This window comes from Momordica charantia, assembly GCF_013281855.1.
Source record: "Momordica charantia cultivar OHB3-1 chromosome 4 unlocalized genomic scaffold, Mcharantia_2.0 BLBB01000004.1, whole genome shotgun sequence".
NCBI classification, from domain to species: domain Eukaryota; kingdom Viridiplantae; phylum Streptophyta; class Magnoliopsida; order Cucurbitales; family Cucurbitaceae; genus Momordica; species Momordica charantia.
In genome coordinates this window covers 4638644-4654471 of record NW_028275162.1, presented here as the reverse complement: position 1 = coordinate 4654471, position 15828 = coordinate 4638644, and the positions used below count along the sequence as shown (strand labels likewise).

General features: G+C 28.2%; 1 protein-coding gene across 1 annotated transcript; it reads left to right on the top strand.

The window, feature by feature from the left end:
- Positions 1-9254: 9254 nt before the first annotated feature.
- Positions 9255-11517, top strand: CCOAOMT1 (S-adenosyl-L-methionine-dependent methyltransferases superfamily protein). Its single transcript, XM_022280639.2, has 5 exons — positions 9255-9454; positions 9557-9636; positions 9747-9891; positions 9976-10107; positions 11037-11517. Exons 1-5 carry the CDS (start codon positions 9356-9358, stop codon positions 11328-11330), a joined length of 750 nt encoding a protein of 249 aa, XP_022136331.1. The 5' UTR covers positions 9255-9355; the 3' UTR covers positions 11331-11517.
- The last annotated feature ends 4311 nt before the right edge of the window (positions 11518-15828 follow it).

The following is a 15828-nucleotide window of genomic DNA, read 5'->3' as shown; positions in this document are numbered from 1 at the left end:
AACAACTATACATCTATACAAACAAGACGTACTTTCCTTTTGAGTGGTTCAATCTTAAAAACTTCAAAACTAAAAACAGTCTTCACTCTCCCAAGCACGATCCAAGTGCTAAAGTTTATCTGGTTTTCTAGTATCTTTTGAATTGTAATTTTATGTCGGTGACAATGTGTCCATACACATTAGACAAAATGGAAGTCAAATTTACCATCATGTGGCAAATAAATATCGAGAGAAGGAATTAGATAGCTAGACAAAAAATAATCGAGCGACATGGTCTACAAAAAGAGATTTGATATGTTACTTTGAAAAGAAGAAATGTCACACAATATAACAATATATTATTTTCATTCACCTATTCACTTTCTTTTGTACCATTTATCTTCGTGTGGGAGATAAATCAACCAGATTTGTCCAATAAGTATACTATGTCAACATTTATAGTTAAAGTTGAACCGATAATTAATTAGGATTACATAAAGAATTACAATTCAAAGTTTTTTATAAACTAAATAAATACAACTATCACCCTTTAAAAGGACTAAATTATATCCTAAAAACGAGTGTTATATTACAAGTTTAGTTCTTGAGCTCCCTACGTGTGGTTGTAACTAATGAATTTCTAAATTTTAGAGGTATCTAATAACTTCTAATTTTGAAGGAATGTTCAAGATGTTTCCAAGGAGTATCTTTGAGGTCTTAGATTCAAGTTACAAGGAACACAACTCCACGGACAAAAAAAAAAGAGAAAGAAAATATAGTTTAATTTAGAACTCGTTTCATAACCCTCTCGTTTTTTGTTTTTAGTTTTAAAAAAATGGTTGTTTAATAACCAATTCAATTTTCTGTTTTTTATTTTTCAAAAATCATTTTAAAATTCTAGATAAATTTAAAAAAAAAAAAAATTCAAAAACAGGTTCTTGTTTTTCAAAATCTAATTTTTTAATTCTGATACTCTAACTTTTTTTTCTCTTTCTCATATTTATCTTTAAAAGATTTATTTCTCACTCTAAATTTTTTTTATTTCTAAATTTCTCTACAAACTTTATTTTCTTCTCTATAAAATTTTCATATTTAGAATATTTATTATTATTTATCTCTCTCCAAATTTGTATGTATTCTTATTTATTTTTTTTTCTAACGGACCAATTTCATTTATCTCTCTAAAAATTTAATATTTTTCCTAATTTTTTTTCTAAAATTTCGTCTTTTATAACTTTTCTCCCTTCGTATTCTATTTTTTCCTTTGAGAATTATATTTTATTTTCTGGTCAATTTTATTTCGCTGTAACTTTTATTTATCTCTGTATTTATTTATTTTATCTAAAAAATCATATTTTGAATCTTATTTTTATCTCTAAATTTCTAAATTTTTTTCCACTATAATTTTTCTCCTTTTTTATAATTTCTTTTTTTCTTTAAAATATATTTTCCTCTCGATTTTATTTTTTTTCTCTAAAATTTTTCTTTTTTGTCTTTAACTTTTCTTTCAGTATTTTCTTTCTAGATTTTTTTTATTTATCTCTCTAAAATATATCTTCGAAAAGTTTATTAATAAATGTTTGTTTTCATGTCTCTACGTTAGGGGAATGACAAAAATAGGAAATGCATGTCTCGACCCGTCCCATCCCCATTTTTAAATAATTAATACATATTTATTACACTTTTTTTATTTAAATTCTGAAAATAATTATAAACAATTATAAAAACCGATAATTTTTCTCGAGAACGTCTCTCGGACTCAAGAACGAGGAGAATGAAAATTTTCACGAACACGAGAATGGGTACGCTTACTCGCACCCATATCATTGTCATCTCTACTCTACATAAAAATTTTTCTCTCTAACATGTATTTTCAATTTTCTAACTTTTTAAAAACAAAAAACTAAAAATCGTTACCAAACATGTTTTGGTTTTATATTTTTTAAAAACTAAAAATAAAAACAGTTATCAAACATATATGAAAAAACAAAAAACCAAAAACTAAAAGCAAGAAAAACAAAAATAATTATCAAAACAAGGATGGGATTTTTAATTAGTTTAGAAAGAAAGGGCTTTGTAGGAAAACAAAAGATGTTCGAGAAGGCGAAGAAACGGTTAAAAAGCAAAAGAAAAGTAAGGTTTGTTTTTGTTCCTTTCTATGTTGTGGCTGTGGGATTCTTCAAACCCTAACTGAACACTTTTAATTTCTAAATTAAAATTAAAGAAGCGTTACTAATTAACAAACCTCCCTAATCATTACAACTTTGGAAATTGTCCTTCCTTTAATTTATTCCTTCTATACAAAAAGTAGCAAAAAAAAAAAATGATAGAAATTTGCAAAAGTAGCAAGGAAGTTTCAATTTTGCAAAAATGTAACAAAATATGTAGGCCAACTCACGTAGAAGAAAGCAAAAAGTCCAATAAATCCTCAATAAACAATATACATGATATATCAGACTTTGTTATGATCTAGGTACGTGTATGTGAAATCGTGTTTTCTTACCCTATTCACGAGCTCCATCTTTCTACCATATTCTACTATCGGGGTACTACATCATTTTATCTATAATAAGTAGTTTTTATGATAATATGTTGAGGCCTAGAATATCAAGATCATTTGAAAAAAAAAAAAAAAAAAAACCTCAATATTCACTTGGTGTGTAAAAACCGTGTTTTCAAATGATACTGGGTTTCACATACACACACCTACATACTAAAAAAAAATTATGTATCATGAAAATCCATATATTATAGATAAATTGATGTTATATCTTGAGATTTAATAGTAGAATATGGTAAAGAATATGTCATTGATATATTTGAAATCTAAAAGGGTAAAATCAGAATAACAAAGAAATCAAAAATCAAATTTCAAATATTTTAACATATACACGAAACTAAAAATTGTTTGTAATATGACAAATATTTTAACTACCAATTACAAATTTTCAAATACAAAATTGAGATCACGATCTTTTACACACAAATATTGATGCAGCTCGCTGACTTAACTTTGGATGATTGAATTAGGTCATTGGTGTTCCGGGGTGGGTTGAAATTAAGACTAAAGAGTTATTTAAGACTAAATAAAAGTCTAGTTTTATGTCTAGAATGTAATTAAAAAATTTTAAGGTTCTAGTATTAAGAACCAATTTATAATTTAACTTATAAATAAGAAGTTAGATTTAAAATGAAAAAAAGTATATATTACTTCAGTCATTATGATTATGATTTTGTTTTTTTATTATCTATTCTTAAAAGTTGAACTGATCACCACTGCTACTTATATATCTATGTTTTCTCCTATTAAAAAAGAATTGAAATTTTATACAAAATTTTTTAAACTATTCTTTCGAATTTTCAAAATTTAGATACACACATATGCTTCTTTGAATGTAGAGAACCAGCCATGATCATCAGACAAATCATTATGCTTTTTCTTAAATTTTATGCCATTTTTTATACAATAATTTAATTTTTTTAGACATTATATATATATTAATTTCTTGATGTCACGAAATTGAATGTTTGAAACAAAGAAATCATAATAATATAAGTACATGATTGAGACCTAAAGGCTAAAAGTGTAAATAATAATAAAGATTGACATTTTTAAAATATTGATTCTAAAACTAACACTATAAGAGAATTTGTGCAATTATATAAAGTAATATTTGTAGGGAAAATTTTATCTCGATATATGCCAATTACTGTTGAGCTATACGATATATGTAGATATATGTAGAGTACCTTTATTATTATAAAATAAAAAATATATGTATCGTGGGACCCATATATTCAAAAAAAAAATCAGAGTATATGACTTTTTCTCTCCTGCTTTAAAGCTCCATTCTCTCCCCTATTCATTATTATTATATATAATTTTTTTTAATTTATTCTCTCTTTCATTATTTTAATTTGCATCTTCACTTACTTCTCTCATTCTTCATCTATACATAAAAAAAGTATTTACTTAGTGAGTTTTTTTTAGTACAACATGTAGGAGGTGGGGTTCGAACTCATGAATTTTGGTCAGAGATAGATGACTTAACCACTTGAACTATACTCGGTTTGGCGGATGAAGAAGTGAGTTAAAGATGTAAAGAAAAAAATAAATAATTACATATAATATTTAATGAGAGAATGTGTAGTTGATTTTATTTCAAGATACGTGGCCCCATAATTTTTTTTATATTTATAATAATGATACTTTACACTTGACACATTTTAAATGGAGGCAGTATGGAAGCTCCCGAAACACTAGAAATTTCCACATATTTGTATTTTGGGCTCAATTTCGTGGGCCTCATACGTGGAGCTGTAAGCCACCAAAAAAGCCCATTGGGAAGCTAATGGGAATCAGAGGAGAGAGAGAACTACTGAATAAGAGAAGCGAAGGAGAGAGAAAAAAGAAAAAAAGTACAATTTTCAATTCTTATTTTTGTTTTTTAAAAAAATTGTTTGATTAATTTTAAACAAATCGGCAAAATCAAAATTAATTTTAGAGTTTAATTTGATAAAATTGAAGGTTTAAACCAAATCCCATTAATTAAATCCATTTTTGAAAAAATATGACACGTTTAAATCATACCAATATGACACATCTAAATTTATTTCATAAATTTTCTCTTAAAATTGTTTGGCCTCACATCATTCTTAAATAATATTTATGTAGTTGTTACGATTAATTTTAAACTTTTTCTTTTAGTTAATGAATAAAATTAAGATGAAAATTATCAATTCGAATATAACTTAATAGATAAGACATTTTCTCCTATCTTAAAGATCGATTATCTGATAATTCACTCTTACAATTGTTAAATAGAGAAAGAATAAGAACAAAAAATTGTTAAAAAATATTTTTGGTCCATTACTTCTATTAAAATAACGATTAAGTTCCAAAGTTTAGTTTAATGTTAACTATTTACTTCAATTAAAACAAAATACTTTTCAAATCTTTGGATTTTAGACTTCCAACTTCTATTTTTTGCCTCTTTGATTCTTCAAATTTCAAAATCTTGATTTTAAAATCACTTCAATTTCCTCTCTTTAATTTATAAAATATATATAAAGTTTAAATCTTACCGAAATTTAAAAACTATTGTGAAATAAAAGAAATTAAAATAATTCTCACAAGCCATCAGGTAAACTTCCAATTTTTCTAACTCAATAGAAATCTTGAATATTAAAATGAGAACAAGTTGACCTTTATTGTATTTTTCCTTCTCAATATTTTTCTATTTGATGTTCCTTCATTCCTTTCATCGAATATAATAACGCAAATTCCACATAATAAATTCTAATATACAGCGTCAAGAAATATACATACTTGTTTTAAATTCATACGATCCATTAAAAAATAACTCAATTAACTTAAACTTAAGCATACGCAAATAACTTTAAGCTAAATTACTATAAAAAAAAAAATCCTCCACACAATAACAATTTTTTTTTTCTAACTTCTGGATGCAGGAGGGTTGGAACTTGGATCCTGCCATTGTGCCAACACTCGAAGGTAAAAAGAAAAAAAAACATTGTTACCTAAACTTTACCGTGCATTTCACCAAACAACACCCTAATACAAAAAACTTAGGAAATTTGGTAGATTTTGATGGACAACATGATACAAAAGAGCACAACTCACCTACTCCACACCACTTTTGAAAGGGATAGAGCAATAATTAAAACTGGAAAATAATTAAAAAAAAATTAAAGGAAGAAGAACTTTGAGAAAATGCATGCAACTAAAACTCTCTCTCTCTCTCTCTCTCTCTCTCTCTCTCTCTCTCTAAACCCACCAATTTCTTGCTTTTTATTTATTTATTTATTTATTTTTGGTTGTTGGGTATTTTGTATATTAGCTTGGACTTGAAGCAAATCATTTGCCATCCCCATCTCACCTACCCTCTTCTAACTACTTCTCTACCTCCTCAAAATTTCCACCCTTTCTAATTAATCCATTAATTTAATTATATCTAAAATTTCAAATATTATTCAACTCATATATATGAGTTTTATATACTTTTCTATTAGCCACTTGCTTGTTAGGTAAATGAGAAAAAAAAAATGATGTGTCTATAAATCATGATTATATTAAATAACTTATGAAAATTTAAGATATAAAACAAAAAGCTTGAAAGTTGATGAGGAAATGGAATGAGTATGATGTTTCATTTGACGATTATAAATAAGAAATTTTGCTTAAAGCGTGAATTTTATACCGTCTTTTAAAAAAATAGATCTTATATCTAGCTATTAATCATTACTTTGTTTTGATTTAGGTTAAGTAATCTTTTTTCTCCTTTTTTGAACTTAATTTAAGTTTATTGGATTAAAACTGTTGGTCACTCATACATCAAGTTTTGTTCATCTCTGAAATAGATTAATATTAGTAAATATTTTATCGAAATGAATTCTCTAATGGTACTTGCTACCGAAATATATTCTGACTACCGAAAGATTTTGTCAAGAGATCTCACAAATGTTTACTCGCTTCAAGTGTGGAACATGAATGAACCAAAAAAAAAATTCACTAAATGAGTTGAGAGCAAGTGTACTTTCAGAGGAGGTTTGTAGCTTAAACTTTCGTCATCTTGAAAGTTTAATCGGGTTTCTCTTAAAGCAAAATAGTGACTTTTCCATCTTTAATGCTGGGATAAATTCCTAATATTCTTAGTTCTAAAATAATTTTACACGGGGAAGAGACCTCCTTCTAAAAAGAAAGAAGGGGGAAATGCACCCTAATAAGAGCTTTTCAATTTAAAGTTAAATAATATTTATCCTATATGAATTCCATATATAATTGTATTTTTTTAATTGATTCTTTTAATTTAAACTTTGTCATGTCGTCATGTAGTGGTCAACTCTACATAATAAGTTTCAAAATAATCGATGACATCAAACTATATATGAAATGATTAGGCACTGAATTATATAACTAATTGACTGAAAAATGGGTTAAACCGGGATAATTGGACTCCAAAATAACTTTCAATTTGTAAATATTAATTAATAATGCATAAATGATTTTATTATTTCAAATGGCTAAAATGTTAACATCTACAATTTTATAAAATTTCATAACCTAATTGTCCATTTGGAATGGTCCAAAATAATGAAAATATATTCACGAAAATAATTAGCTCATAGGTTAAATTTGTATAATAAAAAGTTACAGTGTGGAAAAAAAAAATATATATATATATACTAATCAAGTCAACATGTGCGTAGTTCAACAGTAATTGACATCTATCTCTGGTCATGAGTTCGAATCTCTCACTCCATTTAGAAAAAAAAAGAGTTTACTAATCCAAACTTAATATCAAATTATGGGTTAGATAATCAGCACCTAATTAACTATATAAACCACAAATTTAGGCTCATGAAAATCACACTTTATTCAATATATATTAATTATAAAAATCATAAACCCACAAAACTAATGTGAAAGGTGATTTAGTCATTGCACTATTTACTTATGTCTAACAAAATTAAGGTTAAAGGTGATTTTATTATAATTGACGGAGTTAAAAAGGATACATTTAAAAATTATGTAAAGTCGAATAAAGTAAATTTATAAAAAGAGTTCTAATTTAGCCTTGAAAAGAAAGTCTTCTTTTATTCATAATTATATGATAAAATTTTTAATTCTCTATTTATTTATTATTTTTCTTTGTGAAGTGACGAAAAAAAGGGAAAGCCACCATAATCCTACAAAGATAAGAAAGAATTTGGGATATGAGTAAAAGGTAATTTCCACCTAAAATGTGAGGGACACAGTCGTAATTTCCATGTTCCAGACCTTGACGTGGCAGCACGAAATGGTAATTGATATTTCCAACTTCTCGCGTTCAAGGCGCCTCCACCAACCACATATCAGCTCCACTAGCCACGTGTTCTGTTAGTACAACTACTGGGCCCCACCACATATATGGCTTTCGACAATTGTCTCTTTATATAAAATTAATATTTTATTTCCCAAAAGAACCAAATAAATTAATTATAATCAGTAATCACCTCACTTTTTCTGGAACCAAAAATATGTATTTCTTTTTTTTTTTTTATAGAAAATATGCTGTATTAATTAAAGAAAGTCACCACGAGGGCTATCCAAAATATAGAAACCCTCTCTAGCAACATAAAGAAGTCGGGTGGGAAGTAGCACGACTTTAAGGCCTTTTGCTCTTTTTTTTTCTCCTAGAAGTCGGAAGTTTAGAGAGATTGACACTTGAAGCGGTTCGATAAGCTGCATCGTTTGAATGTCTCCTCACATGCAAAAACACAATCTAGTAGAAATTGTTAGAAAACTTGCAAACGTCCTCCATCTAGATGTCATATTTATGAAGATTTTCAATCTTTCCCTTTGATTAGATTGATGGTTTGTGAGGAATTTGATTCAATTGGTACAAATTCCTCTCAAGGATCGCCAAAACTTTAGTGTTTCAAGAGTCATAGTACTAGCATGCCTCAATTTTCCTTGTCATAGCGGCAAGAATTTCTCCTTTTTTTTGTTTCTATATAAATCACCCCAATACCTATTATAAAGATGGCTTCTTTCAGTCAACAACCACATTTATTTTTACCCATCATAAAGGAGTTGCAATTTCCATATCGTTTTGTTTGATGATGGGGGTAATTTCGAGCCTTGTGCATTGTGTCACCCTTCACTATTTCCTTCATGTAGGTTTAGTGTCCATTCACAACTTATCCTTATCAAGGAATTTGTTTAAAAGTATATTAATTTCATTATTGTCATCCTAAATCACCTCACTACTAATTCTGAATAATTCTAACTCCTTTGCAAATAAATACTCCGTCAAAAGAACGAATTTGTCTTGAAGAAACTGTTGAAAATCCAAACACTGAAAGACTAAGGAGAATAATTTTCTATAAAATTTTGCACGCTTGAATCTAAGTAAGAATATATATTTTTTTATGATTTTTCCACCTCTCCTTTAATATTTGAAAACTCATACATTATAATTATTTCTTCTTTTAATCTAAAAATTATAAAACCAAACTATTATACGTTAGGACTTACGTAAACTTCTCAATTTACTAATCACTTCAACCATAAGTACACGACAAATTATCAATTGGTAAGGAATCCAACCAATAACCAAAAAGAAGAAAAATAGAAAAGCTCCTTAGTGTGGACCCCACATTCCCACCAATAGTTTCCAGTTTCCACCAACCCTCGACCCGTTCCTTATGACGTTGACCCGATAATGGACGGTTCAACCGGGCCGGCGTCGCTCTATATAGCAGGCCTCGACTTTCCCCCACTTGTCGCCGCAAATACACGCAGATCCCACTGGAGCTCCAGCGAAGAAAGGTAAAAAAAGAAAGCGAAGGAAATTCCGATTGATCTCCGGCAATGGCCTTCACCAACAACGGACAGGAAGACGGGAACCAAGCCGGAAGGCACCAGGAAGTCGGCCACAAGAGCCTCTTGCAGAGCGATGCTCTGTATCAGGTGATCAAATATAATCTTCTCCCCAATCGGCAAATCAAGCAATCTCAGAAACTACTTTTTCTTCCTCCGATCACTGAAATTTTCTAGTGCGATTTTCCGCAGTACATTCTGGAGACCAGCGTTTATCCGAGGGAGCCGGAATCGATGAAGGAGTTGCGAGAATTGACGGCCAAACATCCGTGGTTAGTTTTCTGATTATAAATCTGACTCTTAATTAATTATCTGTTCTGATGATACCTCGAGATTGGCGATTCTGTTGTTCGTGATGAAATTAATCGGAAATCGGAAACAGGAACATCATGACGACGTCGGCAGACGAAGGACAGTTCTTAAACATGCTTTTGAAGTTAATCAACGCGAAGAAAACGATGGAGATCGGAGTTTACACTGGATACTCGCTTCTTGCTACAGCCCTAGCTCTTCCCGAAGACGGACAGGTCTGTAGATTCTTCGAATCGCTCTCGGAAGAACAGAAACTGTGAGTTTTCTGAGTGATTTTCCTGGAAAATTTGTGGTTGCAGATTCTGGCTATGGATATTAATAGAGAAAATTACGAGCTCGGTTTGCCGGTTATTGAGAAAGCCGGCGTCGCCCACAAGATCGAGTTCAAGGAAGGCCCTGCTCTCCCTGTTCTTGACGAGATGGTAGCAGATGTAAGAAATTTTTCATTACTATATTTTTTCTATATCTCTAAACTAAGATTTAAAATTCTAAATTAAAAAAAAAATGGTTAGATTTATTTTGATGGCAAAATGCGGGAGATACTATTCCTAATGATGACAAATATGTAGCGAAAAATGACTAAAATTGTAAATCTTTTTTATATCACAACAAATCCATAAATATTTGCTAGGAATGTCTCTGAAAAAAAGAAGGAAAAAAAAAACACAAATCATAAAAATCTAATCGTAAGTAAAATATAATATTAAAATAGACAGTTTAAAAAGCTTAAAATCTTAAAAGGGAAAATGATATAAACAAAAAAAGCAGTAATAATAATAATAATATAAATAATCTTTAAATCCTGAAAATGTAAAGGTTTGGTTTGAGATTGTTGTAGCCATGGAAATAATTGTTGTCAAAATTTGGCTTTTAGAAAAATCATAAATTTTCATTTCAAACATGAAAAAATAGATTATAGTTTGTTTGTCAATACTAAATTGTTGTAATTTAGTCCTAATGAGAAATGTTTACTGCTTCAATTATATATAATCTACTTAATTTCTAAATCTTTTATAAACTAATTATTTATATTTTTATATATTTGAATCGTAAATTACGTTCTATTTACTTTAAATTATCTTTTAAAATATTAAAAAAGGAAAAAGTAGTGTTGAAACTGTTTTATCAAATTTACCAATCTTGATTTGAGCTACATGACAATTACTACTCTCCTTTTTTGACATGTTGAAATTGTTTTAAAACATTAATTTTAAAAACCTAAACCTTAATTAACGCTGCTAGTTTTAAATCTGTCCCAAAATAATTATACTATAATAAATAACTACGCCCTAAGGCAAAAAAAAAATAATAATAATAAAATAATTTGAGTTGATGGGTGATTGTGTGCGGCGCACCACAGGGGAAGAATCATGGAAGCTACGACTTCATATTCGTGGACGCTGATAAGGACAACTACATAAACTACCACAAGAGGCTGATCGATCTGGTGAAAGTTGGAGGAGTGATCGGGTACGACAACACCCTATGGAACGGTTCGGTGGTCGCCCCACCCGACGCGCCCATGCGTAAGTACGTGAGGTATTACAGGGACTTCGTTTTGGAGCTCAACAAGGCCCTCGCTGCTGACCCTAGGATCGAGCTCTGCATGCTCCCCGTCGGCGATGGCATCACTCTCTGCCGTCGGATCAACTGAACCACACCCAATCTTCCCTGCACTCCCACCCACACGATTGCTCCTTGTTTCATTTTTTTTCTTCCAATTTCAGTTTCCTCTCCGAGTTTCCATATCCAACATTTTTATCGATTATTATATTTGAAGCATTAACTTCGATTGCGTATAATCAGCAAAATAAACAATATATATAATTTTAGTTCCTAAATCTTAATCCTCCTTTGATAAATATTGGATTTTTTGTTGGGTCAAAAATTTGTTTTTTTCTTTAATTTTAACTTAGATTTTGAATTAATAAATAAAAATAGAGGTGGAGGACGGGAAGGAGCATTTCTCAACTTAATTTTAAAAATAGAGTAATTATGACCTAAAATTTAAAGGTGATTTATATCAACATGTAAATCCCCTGTCTATAATTGATTTGAGCTCAACGTATTAGGATGAATATTTGAACCTTCCACTTTTCGATCGAAAATATATCTTAATCAATTGATCGTACTTGCTCATATAAAAACTTTAATAAAAGAAAGAGGAGAATTAGTTAATAGATCAAAAGAAAATATTACTCGAAAATTTTGAGTATTCCACGTCATAGATTTTAAACAATTGACAAATGAGTCATGTTTTTTTTTAATATACAAATGAGTCATGTACTCCTATTTATTAGACAAGTTGATTTTAAAAATAATACAACTAAATAAATATTTTTTAAAAATTTAGAATCGAATTAAAAATGAAGATATATTCTCGGAGTGGGCTGATATTTGATATGATAGTGCCCCACCACCAAACCCACCAAACCAAGACCGGAAATGTAAAATAAAATATTCATGTTTACCTTTTAAAAAAATATTATTCCATAAGTCTCTCGTTAATATATTATCTAATAAGTTTAAATATGGAACTTTAAAATTTCCTCTCATTTTAACTTATGACCTATCAAAATTTCTATCGTAGTCCCCAACTATTTTTCAAAAAAATCTATGTTTGGTCTTTGATGCAGTTCGTTAGACAATTATTTAACAAATGAATGGTGACAGTTTTAGACGCATAATATAAACTTGTTAGCCATATTTTTTAAACTACAAATAAAAATTAACAATAAAGAGTACATTTGACTATAGTTTAATGGTGAAGACATTTACATTTTTTATGAGGTTGAAGGTTTGATCCATCACCCTAATCTGGATAGCTAAAATATTTGTCATATTTATTAATATAGCAATAATTTTTAAATTTTGCAAAAATAGTAAAAGTTTTGAAATCTGATTATAGAATTTTTGTTACTCCAAATTTACTTTTCTAAATTTTCAAGTATATCAAATCAGGTATATTATTATAATTGATTTACCTTTACATCGAGGTAAATCAATTAACTGATATACCTAGATGTACTTCATACTAGACATACTTTTATTACTGATATCACATCTTTACTAGACATACTTTGCATACCTAATATATAAATCAAGGTATATCATATATACCTTGATATATATAGCAAGTTGTCATTCTTTGAACCATTTCATTTGGGTTAGAGAAAAATTTTCTATGATGTTATCTAAAATTTATAATTTGGAGTAAAACTGTACTTCAACTCATAACATATTAACATTCAAGTATATCATTGATATATCGACATTCATATCAAGTATATCAACATTCAAATTAGGTATACCATCGTGTATATATCAGTAATTAAATAAGATATATCGATGATCTATTAAAGGCTCAATAATGTATCAATAGTATATCAAGATATGTATATATCAATAATTAAATAAAATATAGCAATGGTAAATTAAAACCTAAATTGTATGACTTTGATGTATATTAATGGTAATCAGAAACTAAATAATATGACTTTGAGATATATCAATGGTATATTATACACTGAATAGTATGACTATAATGTATATCATAAACTAAATGGTATGACTATGAAATATATCAAAACGAAAGAGATTTGAAGATAAATTGGACTTTTTCTGTATTCTGAACGAGTTGGGTCTCCAAATTTTGTTATTTTTACAAAATTGAGATGTAGTTACTAATTGTGAAAATTTTTTGAGTGCCCCTTATTAAACTAAAAAAAGTTCAAATCAAATTATAAAACGAAACATTGGCTATTATGTTTGAAAATCAAACTAGTTCCAAAAAATAATACCACCTCCAAACTAATTGAAAGAATAAGGAGAAAACTTTGCTCCTTACCGTTCAGGAGTACAATGCTCCTTATCCTCACGTGTTCCTATAGAAAAATGACAAGTACTAACTATTCCTTTATTTATCAAAATCTCTTCTAGTATTTCTAAAAAGTGTTGACGATTCATTCTCCCATTTTTCTCTCTCGCACCATCTTACCTCCTTTTTCTCAGGTATCCCATTGTCCTCAACGTCTCCTTCGGCTGATACTTCTATTTCTCTCTTCGGGATTCCAAAATTTCATAAAGAAAATAATTTCATGGCCCCACAAACTTTGCTCATCAAAAGTGTAGGAGCAATGATTTTTAGTTTTTAGTTTTTCTTATTTTTAGTTTTTAGTCTTTGAGTTTTTGTTTTTTAACCATATATTTGATAACCTTTTTTTTGTTTTTTATTTTTAAAAAACAGAAAACCAATATAACTATTTTTAGTTTTCTATTTTCTAAAAGATAGAAAATTAAAAATACATATTAGAGAAAGAAAATTATATGTATAGTATAGATAACAATGGTGTGAGTGCAAGTGAGGATTTCTTCCCCATTCTCGTGTTCGTGAAAATTTTTAATCCCTATCTCCACCTCGTTCTTCGGTTTGAGAGATGTTCTCAAGAAAATTATCAGTTTTATAATTGTTTATAATTATTTTTAGAATTTAAGTATAAAAGAAGTGTAATAAATATATAATAATTATTTTAAAAAATGGAATCGAGACGGGGACAGGGTCGGGACATGCATTTCTTATTTTTTGGGCCCAACCTTGCGGAAATTTTTGCTATCTGCTAATGTAGAGACATGAAAATACAAAGTTTAAACAGATGTAAATAAACTTTTGGAAGATAAATTTTAGAGAGATAAATAAAAAGATTTAGAAAGAAAATAGTGAAAGAAAAGTTAAAGACAAAATGAGAAAAATTTTAGAGAAAAAAAAGTAAAATCGAGAGAAAAAGATATGTTAAAGGAGAAAAAGAAATTATAAAGAAAGAGAAAAATTATATTGGAAATAAATTTAGAAATAAAAACAATATTCAAAATATAATTTTTAAATAAATACAGAGATAAATAAAAGTTACAGTAAAAGAAAATTGAACGATAAAATAACATATAATTTTCAGAGAAAAAAATAGATTAGGAAGAGAAATAAAAGTTATAAAAGACGAAATTTTAGAAAGAAAAAAGTTAGAAAAACATTAAATTTTTAAAAGGAGAAATGAAACTGATCTGTTAGAAAAAAAGACAGAAAATTTTAGAGAGAGACGAATAATAATAAATATTCAAAATATGAAAATTTTAGAAAGAGAAAAATAAATTTTGTAGAAATAAATTTAGAAAAAAATATTAGAACGAGAAATAAATTTTTTTAGAGATAAAATTGAGAAAGAAAAAAATTGAGTATTAAAAGAAAAAATCAAATTTTAAAAAATAAAAATTTGTTTTTGAAAACTACTTGTTTTTTTTTATTTACATAAAATCTCAAAATAGTTTTTAAAAAACAAAAAACAGAAAATCAAATTGGTTATCAAACAACTCTATTTCTAAAAAAAAAAGTTAAAAACCAAAAACAAAAATCAAAAAACAAAATTGAAATAGTTATCAAACGGGCCTAAATGAACATTATTTTTTTGAATTAGTTTGATTTTTAACGATATTAAAAGAGGAAAAGAAAAAGCTCCAATGGTATTTACCACAAACACCTCTACTAGTGATTGCTAAGATGGGCCCTTTTGAAGGATCCGAAGAGCAGAAAAGTTAGGCTTTTGCTAAGGCCGGACTGGGCCGTACTAAATTCAGTTACATTCGGCCCTTTGGGCCGATTTTAAGATGGGCCTGCATAGTTCTTGGAGAAATTTGATCTGATAGGTTGATTTTCTATTATATACATATATCCTTTTTTTTGGGCATTACATATATATCTTTGATAATTACATATATGACCTTTTTTAAAATGATTATTGATTGTTGATAGACGTAATAGCCGGTTATTAGGATGTTTTCTTGTTTGATTAATCAAGTTTTTTTTAAGATACTGATTAATCAAAATATTGATTGTGTTATACTTATTTTCCTAAATTTATCAGTTTTGTTTTTTTTGTAATGTTTTATAATAATTGTACTAAAACGTCAATGTCTTTATCATTTCAACTTAATGATTATTGTAGTTAAGATACATATTCTCCGACCAAAAAATTGTGAGTTCAAATCTCCGTCTTTAAATATTATATACTAAAAAAAAAGATAATGATTATTCGATCTATCTACGAAGAGTAGCTTAGGTTTTTGTTTTTAAAAAAAAGGTAACACAAATAGTGTCAATAACT